The sequence below is a fragment of the Prunus avium genome, chromosome 2 (assembly GCF_965620075.1).
Source record: "Prunus avium chromosome 2, drPruAviu1.hap1.1, whole genome shotgun sequence".
In the NCBI taxonomy this organism is placed as follows: Eukaryota; Viridiplantae; Streptophyta; class Magnoliopsida; order Rosales; family Rosaceae; genus Prunus; species Prunus avium.
In genome coordinates, this window is record NC_142285.1 from 27,008,682 (window position 1) to 27,023,897 (window position 15,216).

The 15,216-nt window shown below is 34.0% G+C and overlaps 1 protein-coding gene across 5 annotated transcripts; it reads right to left on the reverse strand.

Annotated features, from left to right (window-relative positions):
• Positions 1-14,102, reverse strand: LOC110752714 (uncharacterized). Of its 5 annotated transcripts, XM_021953427.2 has the most exons (20): positions 13,749-14,102; positions 13,022-13,208; positions 12,006-12,084; positions 11,838-11,918; positions 11,668-11,727; positions 11,446-11,550; positions 9,392-9,502; positions 8,790-8,831; positions 6,640-6,753; positions 6,371-6,513; positions 5,603-5,721; positions 5,417-5,523; positions 5,291-5,333; positions 5,078-5,169; positions 3,639-3,687; positions 3,267-3,337; positions 2,235-2,354; positions 1,623-1,708; positions 1,176-1,221; positions 1-378 (listed from the first exon to the last, which is right to left on the reverse strand). In XM_021953427.2, the coding sequence occupies exons 2-20, from the start codon at positions 13,096-13,098 to the stop codon at positions 346-348; spliced, it is 1,578 nt and encodes a 525-aa protein (XP_021809119.2). In that variant the 5' UTR covers positions 13,099-13,208; positions 13,749-14,102; the 3' UTR covers positions 1-345. The 5 variants fall into 5 exon arrangements, with proteins under 5 accessions (XP_021809119.2, XP_088105028.1, XP_088105029.1 ...); XM_088248902.1 differs by lacking the exon at positions 13,749-14,102 and having other exon boundaries at positions 6,640-6,750; positions 11,838-11,915; positions 13,022-13,113; XM_088248903.1 differs by lacking the exon at positions 13,749-14,102 and having other exon boundaries at positions 5,417-5,520; positions 11,838-11,915; positions 13,022-13,113.
• Positions 14,103-15,216: the final 1,114 nt, after the last annotated feature.

Sequence of the window (15,216 nt, forward strand, 5' to 3'; positions counted from 1 at the left end):
TAAAAGAAAAGAGTGTTTTTTAGCCTTAATTAATTGATAGTTGTAACATCATTTTCGGTTTCTACATACAGCTCAGTCTATGTAAAGAGTATTTAGCCTTAATTAATCGATAAGGAAATAATACAAGAAAAATACATCTATTTTATGCATGCTAGTCTATACAGTGCCTGTGTGATTTGTGGTTCAGAGATAAGCATTGACTATGAATAATACAATAGAAGAAACTACAAAAGCTTTTTTATCTTTAGCTTACCCATGCTGGTATTTAGATCTCTGTTTAATTAATTATTTATCGCTTTTTACTATGAAGGAATGATGGCTATAAACATTATGCTCAAATTATGACTATGCTCTTCCCTTCCTTCTGTCATCCAGTGCCTGCACCAGAAAACACAAAACAAAAGAAAAATAAATTTCCAAGTTTGAAGATTAGGAATTACTTACTAATAGTGTGCATCACCAAGAAACTAATGAAAATATGTGCGTCAAAGATGTGTCTCCCCCGGACCTAACCCTACAGATTGGCCCTTTGCGGGGCTAGCAATCACAATTTTTGATCAAATAGGCACCACTAGGTCAGTACACATCTAGAAGTGATGCCATCTAATCAAGAATCTCAACTAGCAGTCTAGAAATATAACTTCTTACACTGCACGACCATGTGTTCTGTGCGGTTGTGTTGTGTGTGCATTATAGATATGCCCTTTACATTTCCTCTTACATTCATTTCTCAAAGTTCTAAAGAATATGATATGGAAGCCCCTCTTTGCTCCACTGTTAGAGGATAATCTAGATAGACTACTAAATATCAGAAAATGATTGTTTGTTTCAAAACATTTCCATGCTTCTTTAACAAAAACAAAAACAAAACAAAAAATACTTCCATGCTTCGCCTCCTGAGTTTTACTGTAATCCACATATTCTGTTATAGTTAAACTAACATCAGAGTCAGACCAAATATGTTTCAAAGCATCTGTTTGTACTTGAGGCTTAAAAAGGGTCAATTGAATTTGTACTGCTTAAAAAGGAATCATATTAAAGAATTGATGACGAGGAGTAAAAAATATCCCCCATTCTTTTGTTAACCATAAAACTTATGTCCCAGATCTTGCATGAAAACACATGAAAGAACTATACATGCAGAAGTTGGGGCACAATCTGAAGTAAAGAAATACCTTGCCTTGGAGTATTCTCATGGTCAACACAAGAGTATCGCGCATCCTGCAAAAGAAATTGAATATATCATATCAGATGGGATATTGTTGACAAAAACAAGAATTTTTAGTGTGATTCACTTGATTACAGCCACTATCTCCTCCAAGATTAGCTCCAGCTGATTTCCTCAGTTATAGGCTTAATCATCACAATTCTAACATATTATCCACTGAGTAACCTTATATGTGATTCTCGTATAGATCCTAATGGCAACAGCAACTTTTTTGTACTATTCTCATATCAGAAAATGGACATAAAATACAAGTCTGATAAACCATAAAATCTCCAGAAAATGATCCAATGCAGCACTACAATATCAAGAATGCTTTAGTTTAAATATACAAGTATACAACAAAAGTTATTGACCAAAACAAAAATGAAACATAAAATCAAAATTAATGTATTACCGAACATTGTTCGTGCTACAAGGATGAGAAGATCCATCAGAACATGTCAACACAAATTGTGTTGATAAGCCACAAGGAACTTTGATCTGCAACCAACATATTATGGAAGTTTATATGGATTGTTATGTTTAGAAAATATAATACAATACATTTTATATATTGTCTTGAGTTTGACTTAATCCACTGAATTATATATTGTTTTGCATTGTAGGTTCTGATTACTTAAAAATGACTAGTGACAGAAACTGTAACTAATGTCTGGTAAAAAAATATTCATTATATGAATCAAACTCTATTCTGCCTTTAGGGAATCTTTCAACAGTGCGGATTCTTGCAGATTTTGTCAAACACTGTCGGGCTTATAAGAAAGCATGATTGCTTTTAGTTCTGTATGATGGATGCATATTTTGACAAGGAATTCACTTTCATCATGTGAAACTGTAGATACAAATTTTTTTATTATAACCTTTTCTAGACCAACTTGATACAGTTGTATAAAACTTATTCATTATGATTTAAATTCATCCAATACTTCAACAAGTAACTTGGAGAACATCTCATGACATAAAAACCTAATTTCTCAAATGAAGTATCACCAAGTAAAGAACATACTGATAATTCCTTTGAGAATTTCTCTGCAATTACAACAGGTTCTGTACTATTGATCTTGATCTGATAGCCTGACCGTCTCAGAATTAAAGCTGCTGGCTCCCAATTCTCAGAAGAGTCCATCTGTTTTTAACAAGATGATATGGCAAAAGTTTTTCATGTGATATGATATAAGGAACAGATTTAGCAGCATGACAAAACCATATAGCTACAAATTTATGAATATAAGGATCAATAAGGTACAAATTTATATCATTTTGACAATACAAAGTCAACCACACTCACCCCACAAAAACAAACAAACAAAACGAAGAGCCTGGGAGCCAGGCACTGTTAAAATAAGCATATAAGCTAGTAATTTATTATAAAACAATTTCCCAATCTTGCTCTATAAGCCAGGCATTTTAACTAAGCAGGGGAGTTTAGTACCCATCCTCCAGGGAAAAAAAAAGTTGCAGGGAAATAGCTTTCTGAGTTCTCAATTGATTCAAATAATTGCCCATCTATACCATATTTTCAACCCATTTCATATAAAATCAGGTTGAGATCATCATGCCAATTTATACGTGCATCAAACTTACAATACATGTATAAATCACATGGGGTGTTTCACTTAATCTTTTCTTTTGTTCTTTCCATAGTAATTTAAAATATTTATTATATTCTTATTAATTATGCAACAAATACTTCAATTTAGATGCTCACGTTTCATCCATATTCATACAAGTTATACAATATACTAAAAGCAAGAGGATGAAATAAAATGCAAAAGAAATTTTAGCAATGTGTTTAAACAAAAATTGGCACAATTGGTAAAACATTATTAATAAAAGTACCTATATTGGAGTTTTCTCCTAAATGACTCCAGTCCATACACAAACTCAATCATTATATTTGAATTTCACCAAGCACTAAGTTTCCTATAAACTAGCATTTTAGATTATTGTCAGGAGATGTGTTTATCAATCTACATTAAACAGACTGATGAATTAGATATGCAACAAGAAAATAGAAAGATGCAAAAATTAAACTTACCAGTAGCTGAACACTAAAAGTGGCCTGTCCTCTAGAAATATGTTCGTCAATCTCCATTTGCATCTCCGGGTCTAGAAAGTACCTCATGAAAATACAATGAAAGAAAAATTTAAGAGTACAGTCGACTATCCTTTTGTCTTTTTAAATAATTAATGTTGTTGGCGGAAAGGGATTAGAGGGAAAAACACACTGACAATTAGATGCAAAAACACACTGACAACTGGAAAGCAAGAAATTAACTTACTATCAGACTTTTAGAAAGAAAAAAAAAAGACATATACAAGGAATCCATTATACATAAAACAACTATAAAAAAGTCATTCATATAAGGCATGTTTATGCTGAACTCATCAATAATATAAATGGACATACCACATCTGATTTTGTTCTGATCATTAGCGAAAAGCCTCACCAGTTCCCCCTGATAATGATAAACAAATTTATTAGGAAAAAAAAATTCTCATGTATGTACGACAAGTATATAAAATGGCATTACTTATGACCTGGGTGATTTAATAAATTCCATGAAAACCATACAAAATCTCCTTTTGTCAGAGAATACTGGTGCTAATAACAAAAGTTAATGGGAAAATCTGCCATGCAATATACTCAAAATAACAAACATCAACAATCCCCTCAGGTAATCCCACCAAACAACTCGAAACCAAATGTGGACTTTGCATATGCAAATAAGCAAGATAAATCATTAAAAAAGGTTACACCCAGTTATCATAAATAATATTTTTGATAACTGATAAAGTTTATCAAAGCACGTTTAAGGGGGGTGCTGCACGGGTACACAATAAGTATAGCAAAAGATCTATATCAAAAGCAAAGAAAAAACAGAATCTTCAAATAAAAATGACTATGCTACATCAAAAGCATAAGCATGAATCCCAAAGCATAAGCTTACAGAGAGAGAGAGAGAGAGAGAGAGAGAGAGAGAGAACTGAGGTTTTAATGAAAGGTTAGTCTTAGTACTATAACATTGGTTCTTTGCCTGCTAAAAGTTCAGAGGGGTAGGAATGGATGTATAGCATGATCTGACATAAAGCTAGCTGCCACAAGTCATGGTTCAATTATTCCTCAAATCCTCAAATGGACTCAGGATTTCAAAAGTCTAGCTAGTTATGTGCAGTGGTTCGAATGCGTAGCAGCATCATATGAAAGCACGCATTCTAGGCAAAGATATTCATACCCACCCACCTCTGACTAAAGTGCCTTGACAACTTTGGTGAGAGAGGATTATCCAATATCAATCAATTTTGACTTTATGCTTTGCTAGTTAAATTGCATTTCTTGGATGATACAGCACACACATACATCAATTTATGGGCAGCAGCTCTTTTGAGCCTCATACAGGAACATTATTATTTTATTTTCTCCTTCACTAATTCTCCCCAAACTTCAACTGATATATTAAAACTAACTTAAAAGATATGCAGATCAAATCATCATCATTTTGAACTAATGAGAAAACATATTTTCAAAGTCTCAAACAAAAGATTATCAAAGTGCACAACCATCCAAAAAAGGGTGTGATAATCTAGTCAAAATTACTTGCACTTTGTAATACTATCCCCAAGAAGATTCAGAAAGACTGGTATTTTTATAAATAAAATTTTCGAAAAGAAAATAACACAACATATTTTTCCTATACATTGACTAAAAGCATAATGGTAGGAATAAAAGAAATTTCACCTACTCAAATAAGAAACATACAGACAGTTGCAAATTTTTGCAATCGTGCATACACAAAAATATAGAGACAGTATCAATACAAGTGCATGCATATACAAGGTAATAGAAACCTGACGGCCTTGGTCATCCATTGGTATGCAGTCAACAGCAATTATTTTATCAACATCATCAGCTGTGACAATATATTCTGGGTTTGTGGCTCCTGATTGAAGGAAAAGAAAACATAAAGACATTAATAAAACAATATATTCGTAGATAAAGATTAACAGGATCTAATATACAAGAGAAAAATCAAGAAAGTCAAAATTCATTTAACTGTCTACCTTCAATAAACTCTCTAGTGCCATCCTGAAGATGACGAACCCACTGATATGCAAACAACGATAAGATATAAGTATATCATAACATATATGGAAGTTCACACATGAAGAATGTTCAAGAAATTTCACCTGAAACATACAAAGTGAGGTTCCACGTACTGGATATCCACATCCAAGAAGTTTGCCTCCCGGAACAGCATCACCAATAATCTGAAAATTCTCTATTGTAGGACCTTCTAAATGCAAAAGAAACATATTAGATATCAAAAGGTCAAGCAAGAAAATCCCTGTTTCAAAGATAAAAACATCAATCACCTTGAGAAGCAGAGGAACCAATCTCATCATGTGTGGTGTGAGGAGAAAATAAGGTGCCATTGGTCATTCTCCTAGCTCGCACATTCGCATCATCTTTATTAGTAAAGCCAGCCATCTCCCTATGAGTCATTTGATTCACAGTCAAACATAAGCAAGGGGAAAAGATGTCATGTAAAAAGCTCCTCACCAAAATATAGGTATACAGAAAATAATTCTATAATGTTATGGTTGAATTGTGAATAAACCCTTCCATTTTGGTTACACCTATCAACTTCCCTCAGTTTAAGAGTCAATCCAAATGTATTAACAAATCAGTGATAGGAAGCTATAAAAACACCACCAATAGTCTATATTAAGGAACAATTTGTGATACTTGTAGCTTTCAAGAACTTGATATGAATCACATCAAAGAAATCGATATAGACATCTAAATATAATTGAGATTGATTTCAAATGGCACCATATAGACTACTTCGTTCACATGGCAGAGCCACTCATGAAATATCAATCTTCAACAAATAATATAACCAAAGCACAGGTACAGGCCAATATATGAAATTTCAAAAGACCTCTATACTATAAAGAAACTGTTTCAATGATCAAACATGGCTCTGCAAAATACAGGTGTCCTTAACTATTTTTGTTCACAGATAAATAAAATTTTACCGCGATAATAATATAGAAAGCTTTGTTCTTTCAACATATACATGCTTACTAATAGATGGAAAAAAGAAAGCTTTTTCCTGAACAAAAATGAATTTTGCCAACCTCTCTGTATTGGATGTGAACTCATGTGGAACTTCATTATTAATTAGCATTTTCATGTCAGCAATGTCAGCCACATATTTCGGCAATTTGTCAGTTGGCTCCAGATGTTGTCGATCACTATAATGATCAAAGCCTTGTTGTTCCTGCATGATGAAAGACCAGGAGAGAGAGAGAGAGAGAGATTTTTCAGTGATGTGAACAATGAAAGAAAACAATACTCGTCTAAGTCCATAGTCCAACAAAGCATGATATATGAGTAGATTAAATACCAAGATATGAGGAAATTGGCCATTCAAAATGCCAGGACCACGGCTATCTTTACCATGAGATTCACTTTCAGCATCATTTTCCACGCCAGACGTTAATTGTCTAATTTTATCCTGCTATAAAGAAGATGCCTTACTGCAATTGTCTTTAACTTACAACTGTGATAAAAAAAAGTCGTATAATATTCCTAACAAATGTTAATTCAAGAAAAGAAGCTTCTGCTCGTTACAACTAGGGAATAGCAAAAAAATAAAAATTAAATTAAATGTCTTCACTCAAAGGCAAGAAGTAAAACTTTTCTAGTTTTTTTCTTTGAAAGGTTTGGGCACCTGCACAAGTATGCATATTTGTGTCTCCCATATTCATTAACAAACATGCATATAAATCTATATGTAGCATATATGAGCATTTAAAAACAAACTTATAGTAATATCATGATTCGAAAAAGGAGGAGAATGAGAAAAGAGATAATGTTATCAAGTAAACCAGGCAACAGGCTTCAGTTTCACTCAAGTCTCAACCTTAAATGAAGCCTCAAAGGCAAAACCCCACCTGAATTCTTACAATGTGGCTTTGGTGAACAACACTAACAACACTAATTTCATTGACCTATTCTATTAGTGAGTTGGCTGATATCGTGCAACTTGATCCTCCCTCTAAGCCTTGTCATATTCTCTTGTGTCATCCAAATGACAAGAAGCTTAAATATGAGTGGATTCTTTATGGGTCAGGACAATTCAAAATGCCTCTCAGTGTCAGCACAAAGTTTAAGAATAGGTGGGTCCTTATGCAACACATGAATTCTTTAGCAGCTACCAGATTTATCATCTCAAGATTTTCAAAGAGGAAAGGAATCGAGAAGCGATAGCATGATTAGAGAAGATTTAACATCCACTCATAAGATTTTTTTTTTTCAGCAGTAAGGCTTCATGATAGTTAATGAGGCCATCGAAATCTTATAATTAGGTTTTCTTTCAACTATTTATAGCCACGTTTTGGTCCCTAGTATCTAAATCCAATGTAGTTAATCGGCCTTTATATGCACCCTTTGATTTACTAGTCCTATTAGGAGTTGGTATTAGGTTACTAATCTTATTCGTAATATAAGGAAAGAGGACCATAAGTAATCCTGTAATCCAAGAGAGAGCATTGATTAATTAATGGTGTGTTTTAGTTATGAAGCAATTCCACATGCATGTTTTTTGTCTCTCTGTGTCCCTCCCTTAATCCAAAAACCTAGCCGCTTTCTGCCTAACTAAACCCTTACGACCCCAGAGTCTCAAAAAGACCTTCAAAATCCCAAAATATTAGAGTAAGCTTACTTCTCAGTTTATGTCAACTTTATGCCATAAAATATCAATTTTTGTACCTCAAATTCATCTACAAACCCTAAGCTTCTCCATCACCAACCCAAACCTTTAAAAATACAAGTTTCTAAAACCTAAGCCCACCAAATATGCATTTGTAGCTAACGAAAGCTAAGCATGGATGTTTACTTCTAATGAAGAAATATCAAAATTCCAGAAGCTGTGCACAAAATGTGATGCATCTTTTTCTTGGGTGTGATACCCAAAACAGTAGGTGTTCTCTCAAGTCTTCACCAATTCTTATATTTAATATTCGTCAGCCTATTACCCACCATATGCTGTGTTTTCAGCTAGTAGTAAGGTAAAAATACACCCAAAAGCCTAATAATTAGCCCTATTTCCAATTATTTAACTTTTCTAAAACAGGCCCCAATGTTTATCCTCTTTTAGAGCTATGGGTGTTCATCGAACTAAAATCATGCATTTCAAAACAAATCAAAACAGGGATATGCAGTGTCTCGGCTACAATTCGTAAGTTATCTGCTTAAATATGTCTGCAGGGAGAAGAATATTTGGAAACTTTTAAAATATAAAAAGAAAGACAAAAAGGTCACTCTGGAAAGAATATGCCTGCATTATATTATTTATCATACAAGGATAAGATATTTTTCAGCACATACGTGTATGAGCAAAAAGTATAATACTGATTAAAAGACTAAGCAGCAAAGAATGGGTGGTGGAGAGAAACAATTTTTATACATAATGGGTAAAGCAATGCACTCTACAGTATAGAAACAAAGAATTATCACTGACAACAGCATGAAGTAACAAGAGTGCTTGCTTACATGTGAAGTTCTAATCTTCCACTGCAATTGATCATGTAGTTTCTGCAGGTTCAAGAAAACAAAGATCAAGGCTGACTTAAGAAAACTCTTTGCTAGACTGATAGACAGAAAACAGATTGCCAATTTTGATAGACCCAAATAAAATATGGGCAGTTTTTTCTTCCCACATATACCCAAAGAACATTGCTCTCCATAAAATGCAGGAAAAGAAAAGAGAATAAATTTCTTGTGCTAAGAGTCAGAGGTTGGCACTCAATTAGTTTCATTTTGCTTGGCCTTTTCATTATAAATCTAACATAACACCTGCTCATCCTTGACTATTCTGAACAATTATCATTGCACAAAACATGTCACCTTAACTCAGCATCAATCGGATGTCACTGGCTTTTTCTTTTCGTTTTAATCATCTGAGATAGCTCATTTCCGAGGAATTGGAAAATGAATGCGATTTGAAAAAAATAAAACCCCCAAAAATAGAAAAGTAGTGCCTGAATGAAAGCCAGAGCAGAAAGAAACTTTGTACAAAAGAATATGACATCACCCATAAGCCAGGATACTTTTTACATGTAATTTATGTTATCTGTGTGCTATATGATTGATACCTTTAGACTGTTGGATATTGCAGAAGCATTAATAGCATGGGGCAAAATACCATATTCAGCCAACAGCCCCAGCATAGATGACATGAAGATATATCTTTCATCATCTGCAGCCTACCAATTACATAAACTATTAATAACCGCAATATAACAGAAAAAGCCTAAGAGTAAAAACAATAATGTGCAAGAAAAAAAAAAGACGATAGATCTAAAGTTATCAAGTCCGATTCATACATCAATTTAAGAGAGGTTTAACCATTCTATTGAAACATCAACGCATTTATATTGAGCTCAATATGTGGACATATTGAATATCAAGATCATAGTATTCCCAAATGTCCTCAAGCTAAAACATAATCCAAATCTGATTAAGTGTGTACGAATACCCTATAAACTAACTAATGTGGACTTTTGGCATTTGATCATATGGTTATCTGGATATTAAAGTTCGGTCTAGGCTGTGGGGAAACAGAATACGGGAAACGATGTGATAAAGTTAGAAGAACTCCAAAAACTAGGACAATAAAACAAAAGGGCATGCAACAAAATAAAAATAAAATTATATTCAATAATCATCAACAACACTAAAAAAGTAAGAACATAATTCAATTATAGAAGGTAGTAGATAGAAATAGAACATAAAAGAAAAACAAGTAAAATGCATAACCATTAATTTCATTTCATCATTCTTCTTTTTTCCTTTTGCATTAACTCTTAGCATTTGGAAATACTACTCAGGCCTACTTATTTTAAAAATACTTCAAAACTTTTCTAAGTTACCATCACATCCCTTTTTAAAAATCTTTTTTAAAAAATTGTGAAACAAACTCTCTTTTATCCTAATTTGTATTCAACATGTATCCCACCCTATACATAACATATCCAAAAGTCAAACGTAAAAAGTCAACCAGTTTCTCTGAATTCATATTCAATATGAATCAGGGCATATCAGGGCCATATCAAAATCAGATACTCTATACCTGCAATATTTGTATTGTGTAGTTTCTGTGCGTCACAGGGTAGAGTACCAAAAAATTATTCTTAATCAGGTAGAGTAATTTTTTATGAGAACCCTTATCATCTAATTGAAAATAGTAACATGGATTAATTTTAGAATAGGGATGTATGCTCATTAGGTACATCTGTTTTTTTTTTTTCTGTTAGAAGGATGACTTGCAAACCTTTGCAAAGGATAGAAATAGTGTAAATATAATAAATTTTTTCCCAACTAGCAGAAAATTAGTGTCAGCTGATATTGAAACATTTTTTTTCTTTTTGAAAACATTGGAAACTCTACCCTGAACTAATTATGTGCTACATCAATTCTTCTGAGCCGATAAACACGTGGTGAAATCTTACATGGCATCAAACACAAAACCAACTAAGAAATTTCAGTAAAGAACAAAATTTCCCTGCCCATATGGTTAAAGCTCAAGAGTTTATGCTTTTCTATGTAGATTCTGTAAACCAATAAAACATTATACCTCAAACAGATAGATCATGTACAATAAATTAAAATGGCACTTAATCTTGGCCACCAGATAGATTATGCACAATATTCTCCAATTTTTTCACTATCTTACTAGGTAAATCACACCAAGTAACCACCAGATTGGATCCTGGAGCTCAAACTCAAACTCAACCTTCAACCATATTTTAAAGGGGAGGAATTGCCTGACAAACACAACAGATCTATTAATGAGCTCAATTTCTCATCAACCATTTTAGATTTTTTGGAAAACCATTAATATCACTAGCTTTCCTTTTCTTCAGGCTATAGCTAAAAGAATTACTTTCATTACATAATGTCACAGAGTTCTTAAGAGAAAACCAGTCAAAAGGTGTTTATTGTCATGAAATAGAGAAAACTGTGATAAATTCTTTTACATAAAACCATTTTTCCATTGTCTTCATGCAATGCAACAAATCAATAAAATATACGATACTTGGGCAACAGGTTATTGCTATTATTTTCAACAGACAACAAAGAATAGGCCTCCCAGCTACAAACTACCATAATATTCTAAAGCTAGCACCATCTTTAAATATTAGTGTACCTTCAAATCATGAGTTAATTTTAGATTTTCCTCAAGATCGCCTTTTCTGCGTGCCAATTCATTTAACGCAGAAGTAGTGGCTTCATTCTTCTTCTCATCAATCACCTATCAATCAACATAATATTATTTCATACTTTAGCATCTTCCAATTTCTTTTCTTTTTTCAAAGGAATCAGTGCATTCCAAGAAAAAACCATATTGATTCTCAAGCGATGGACAAACCATCCGTAAGTCAGCAAATTTCCTCTCCAATGCATATTTCTCATTTAGCAGGCGCAATTCCTGATACAATGAAGACCACTTAATTCTCAAGCATTTACATATCCAAAACTGAACCAACTATAAGGATAATGCAAATGCAAGTGACAAATCGGAAGTTAAGAATTGCTAACCTTCACACAAGAAACAGTAATTTGCCCACGGAGAAATTGGATCTCCTCTTCCTGCGCTCTGGCTCGAGAATAAAGTTCCTGCTTGTTAACATACATAGTGTAAAATATCAAATAAAGTTCCTGCTTGTTAACATACATTTTATGTATAAACTAATGAAGTACCAGTACCATAGATTCTCGATCTTTAAAATGAACAACACTATCATCTTTCAAATTCTTTGGAGCAAGCTGTGCTTCAGAGCTACGCCTACAAAATGGAAGGGGGAAACAAAGATACTTAAGAACATGAGCATAAAACAGACCATTTAACTTGTATATTGACATATAGATGGGGATCAGTAGTACATGTAAAGAGGCTCAATGAAGGAAACGATTAATACCAAAATGAAAACTTCAAAATAAATGGATCTAAATTTCATTTTTTGGTTGAATATCTAATTTCATAAGAAGGAAAATTATGAGCTTTTGCACACGGTGCACCAATTAAGTTATAAATGAGTTCTATTTTGAAGTTTCCTTGAAATAGTACTCTGCTAGTTTTCTTCTCATTCTCTTTAGCTTTTCAACAGAAAAAAGTTTTATAATGAGATTCATTAAACATCTTCCAGATAAGACTTCAAGTTTTGAAAGGCTTTATTGTGACTCCAAGGTTTCTTACTCTCAACCTTTTCAACTGACAAAAAGAAAGCATCATTCTTTTTAATCTTTTCTTCTTCTTCTTTATTAATATCTTCATTGTCTACAAAACTTATTAATCACATCAACCAATAACCAAATCTAGATACTTCCTCCCAAAACATGACCCATACGAACCACGACTCAAGCTCAAATTTTGAAATTTTAAGGTAACTTGGTAGTTGGTAAATCTCAAAAGGTTCCCACTATGTATAGTTACAAAAACCTTTTTGCACAAGCAATCTCACACAGAAACAAACTTCCATGTCCATCATTTTAAGAGGCACTAAACTCTAACTGTAAGGGTTAGCATCATTGAGAAATAAACCCCATAGGTTACCCAACCTCATTTGCACTCTAGGTCTAGGCTTGCTTGAAATTTATTAACAAGTGCACAAAATTTTTACATCAATCAACTGTCAGTAGGAGGGAAATGTTGAATCAATCAACCTGGAAACAAAACACTGGTGAATAAACACTCTTTATAATAAGTTGGTTGTGGGTATGACCTGTTCAAGACATCAGTGCTTTGATTCTGCATCCTACCATCCTTCAACTGTTGAGATGCCCTCTTACTCGAAGACATCTCATTGGCAGTTCAAGCTTCGCTTCAAGACAACCTCCGATGGCGTGATAACTGATTGTTCCCATTATTACTAACTAAATCTTGCATTTTACTCTGATTCAAGAAGCTCCCTACAATTAATTAGTTATAAAGAATTCATCAGACGTAAAGAAATATCAAAACAATGAAAATTAGGCCACTGTTGCATTTAATAGGCAAACCCCACTACCCAAATATAGAATTACAAATACCATCAACTGGAGCCTCAACTAGTAAACATAACATTCAAACCCAAATCAATAATCCATTAAAAACCAAACTTTGTCTTAATTTCAATTGCTTTTTCCATTAAAAGATGGTTTTCTATCCACATTTTACAATTCTGAAAAACCAGAGTCCCCTCTGAAAAAGGAAAAATGGCTGAAACCCAGTGAGCCACAATCACTGTCGAACCTAAATCTCAACTCTTTAACCAAAATTCTCAAACCCCAAAAAATTTAATCCACCAACAAAACAACTAAAGTAATAACTTCAGCAGCAACACTACCTGCCTAGCAATGTGAAAAAGACTTTCCACAAACAGAAAGCTACCATAAAAAGTAAAACTGGGCGTGTACCAGAACAATAATGAACCAAAGATTACGATTAAAACACGTAAATAAATTGTGTACCTGTTCGTTTTGCAGAGGCAGAAATACCCGAGGAAGCTATAAAAAGAAGCAAGCTACAAGACCCAGTTGAATTCTATGTACTGATTGCAGGGCACAGATCTAATACTCTGCCTGCCTAACAGTATTAGTAAGAGTAGAAAGGGAGAGATGTGTTTGAAAGCTGAAAGGTGTGTGCTTTGTTTGTTCTTCTTCCCAAGTCAATGGCCATTAGAGTCGTCGAAGTTTTTTCCACGTACCATTATTAATTATCGCGGCAACAATAATGGAAAGCTTGGATTAAGCTTAAGCTAATCACTGTGGACGAAGGTTCTGAGTTTTGTGAGTCTCATAGTCAAGTGTGAAACGGGACTTATGGGTCATTGGCAGATTGAAAATTGAAATTTTTTTTATTCTTTTTTATATTTATAGATAAAGAAGATGATTTGAGACTTAAACGGTGCCGTTTGGAAGTGGGATTCCTTGGCGACTAGACTGGCTTCCAGGTTGTTGTTCTATGACGATGTTTATGAGATGGACAGCAAATGCTAACATCACCAAACCGCGGACGAAGACGAGTGTGCATCTATCAACCAGTCGCTGCGTTTAATCTTGGCCACCATTCATATAATAAATGAAGAATTACGGAGAAAAGCACCTAAGTCAATCCACTGAAAACCACGAGCATGATCCGTTGAAAAAGAGCAAACCTGAACACGGCGGTAATTAATCCGAAGTCCTGGGGCAGCTAGAGCATCAGCCATAAAGTTAGCTTCTCTCAAAAAGACATGCAAACGAAACATAGTCAAATAATGATGAGCACACAAGTTTTCAGATATTTTAAATAATAACTCCTCTAAGAGCAAGTCCACCCATGAAGGCTAAGGCAAGGCAAGGGCTGCCACTATTCACATGAATAGTATCAGCCTTGCCTTTTTTGGTTCCACCCCAAAAGGCTAGGGCAAGGGCAAGAAAAAAAAAAGATTATGCAACAAAATATAAACAATTTAGAAAGTGAATAAAATTGTTATGTATTTATAGGGAAAACATCCATAATATTTTGGTTTTTTTATTTAAAAAAAAAATTGAATTTTTTTGGATTTTTTTGAATTTTTTTTGAATTTTTTTGCTCGCTGACATGCCTTCGGGCTTGAGCCCAGGCAAAATTTGCCCGTGGGCTTGCCCAGGCTGGTGGGTCCCATGCCTTGCCCAGGCTTGTTCTCTACCGCTGGAGTTGAATTGGGCTTGCCCGAGCAGCCTTTTGCCCGGTTTTGGTGTATGGCTGGAGGGGCTCTAAGAGCAGTTCCAGCAGTTGCCCCTTGCCATGGCAAAGGGGACTAGGGCAGTCACTATTCACGTGAATAGTGGCTGTCCTTGCCAAAACAATGTTAGTTTCCTTGCCAAAAAAATACTATTCATTTTTTTGTTTTTTTCACAAATTTGTTTACTTAAATAATTAATTTGAACAATATTTTCGGATAAGATTTTTGGG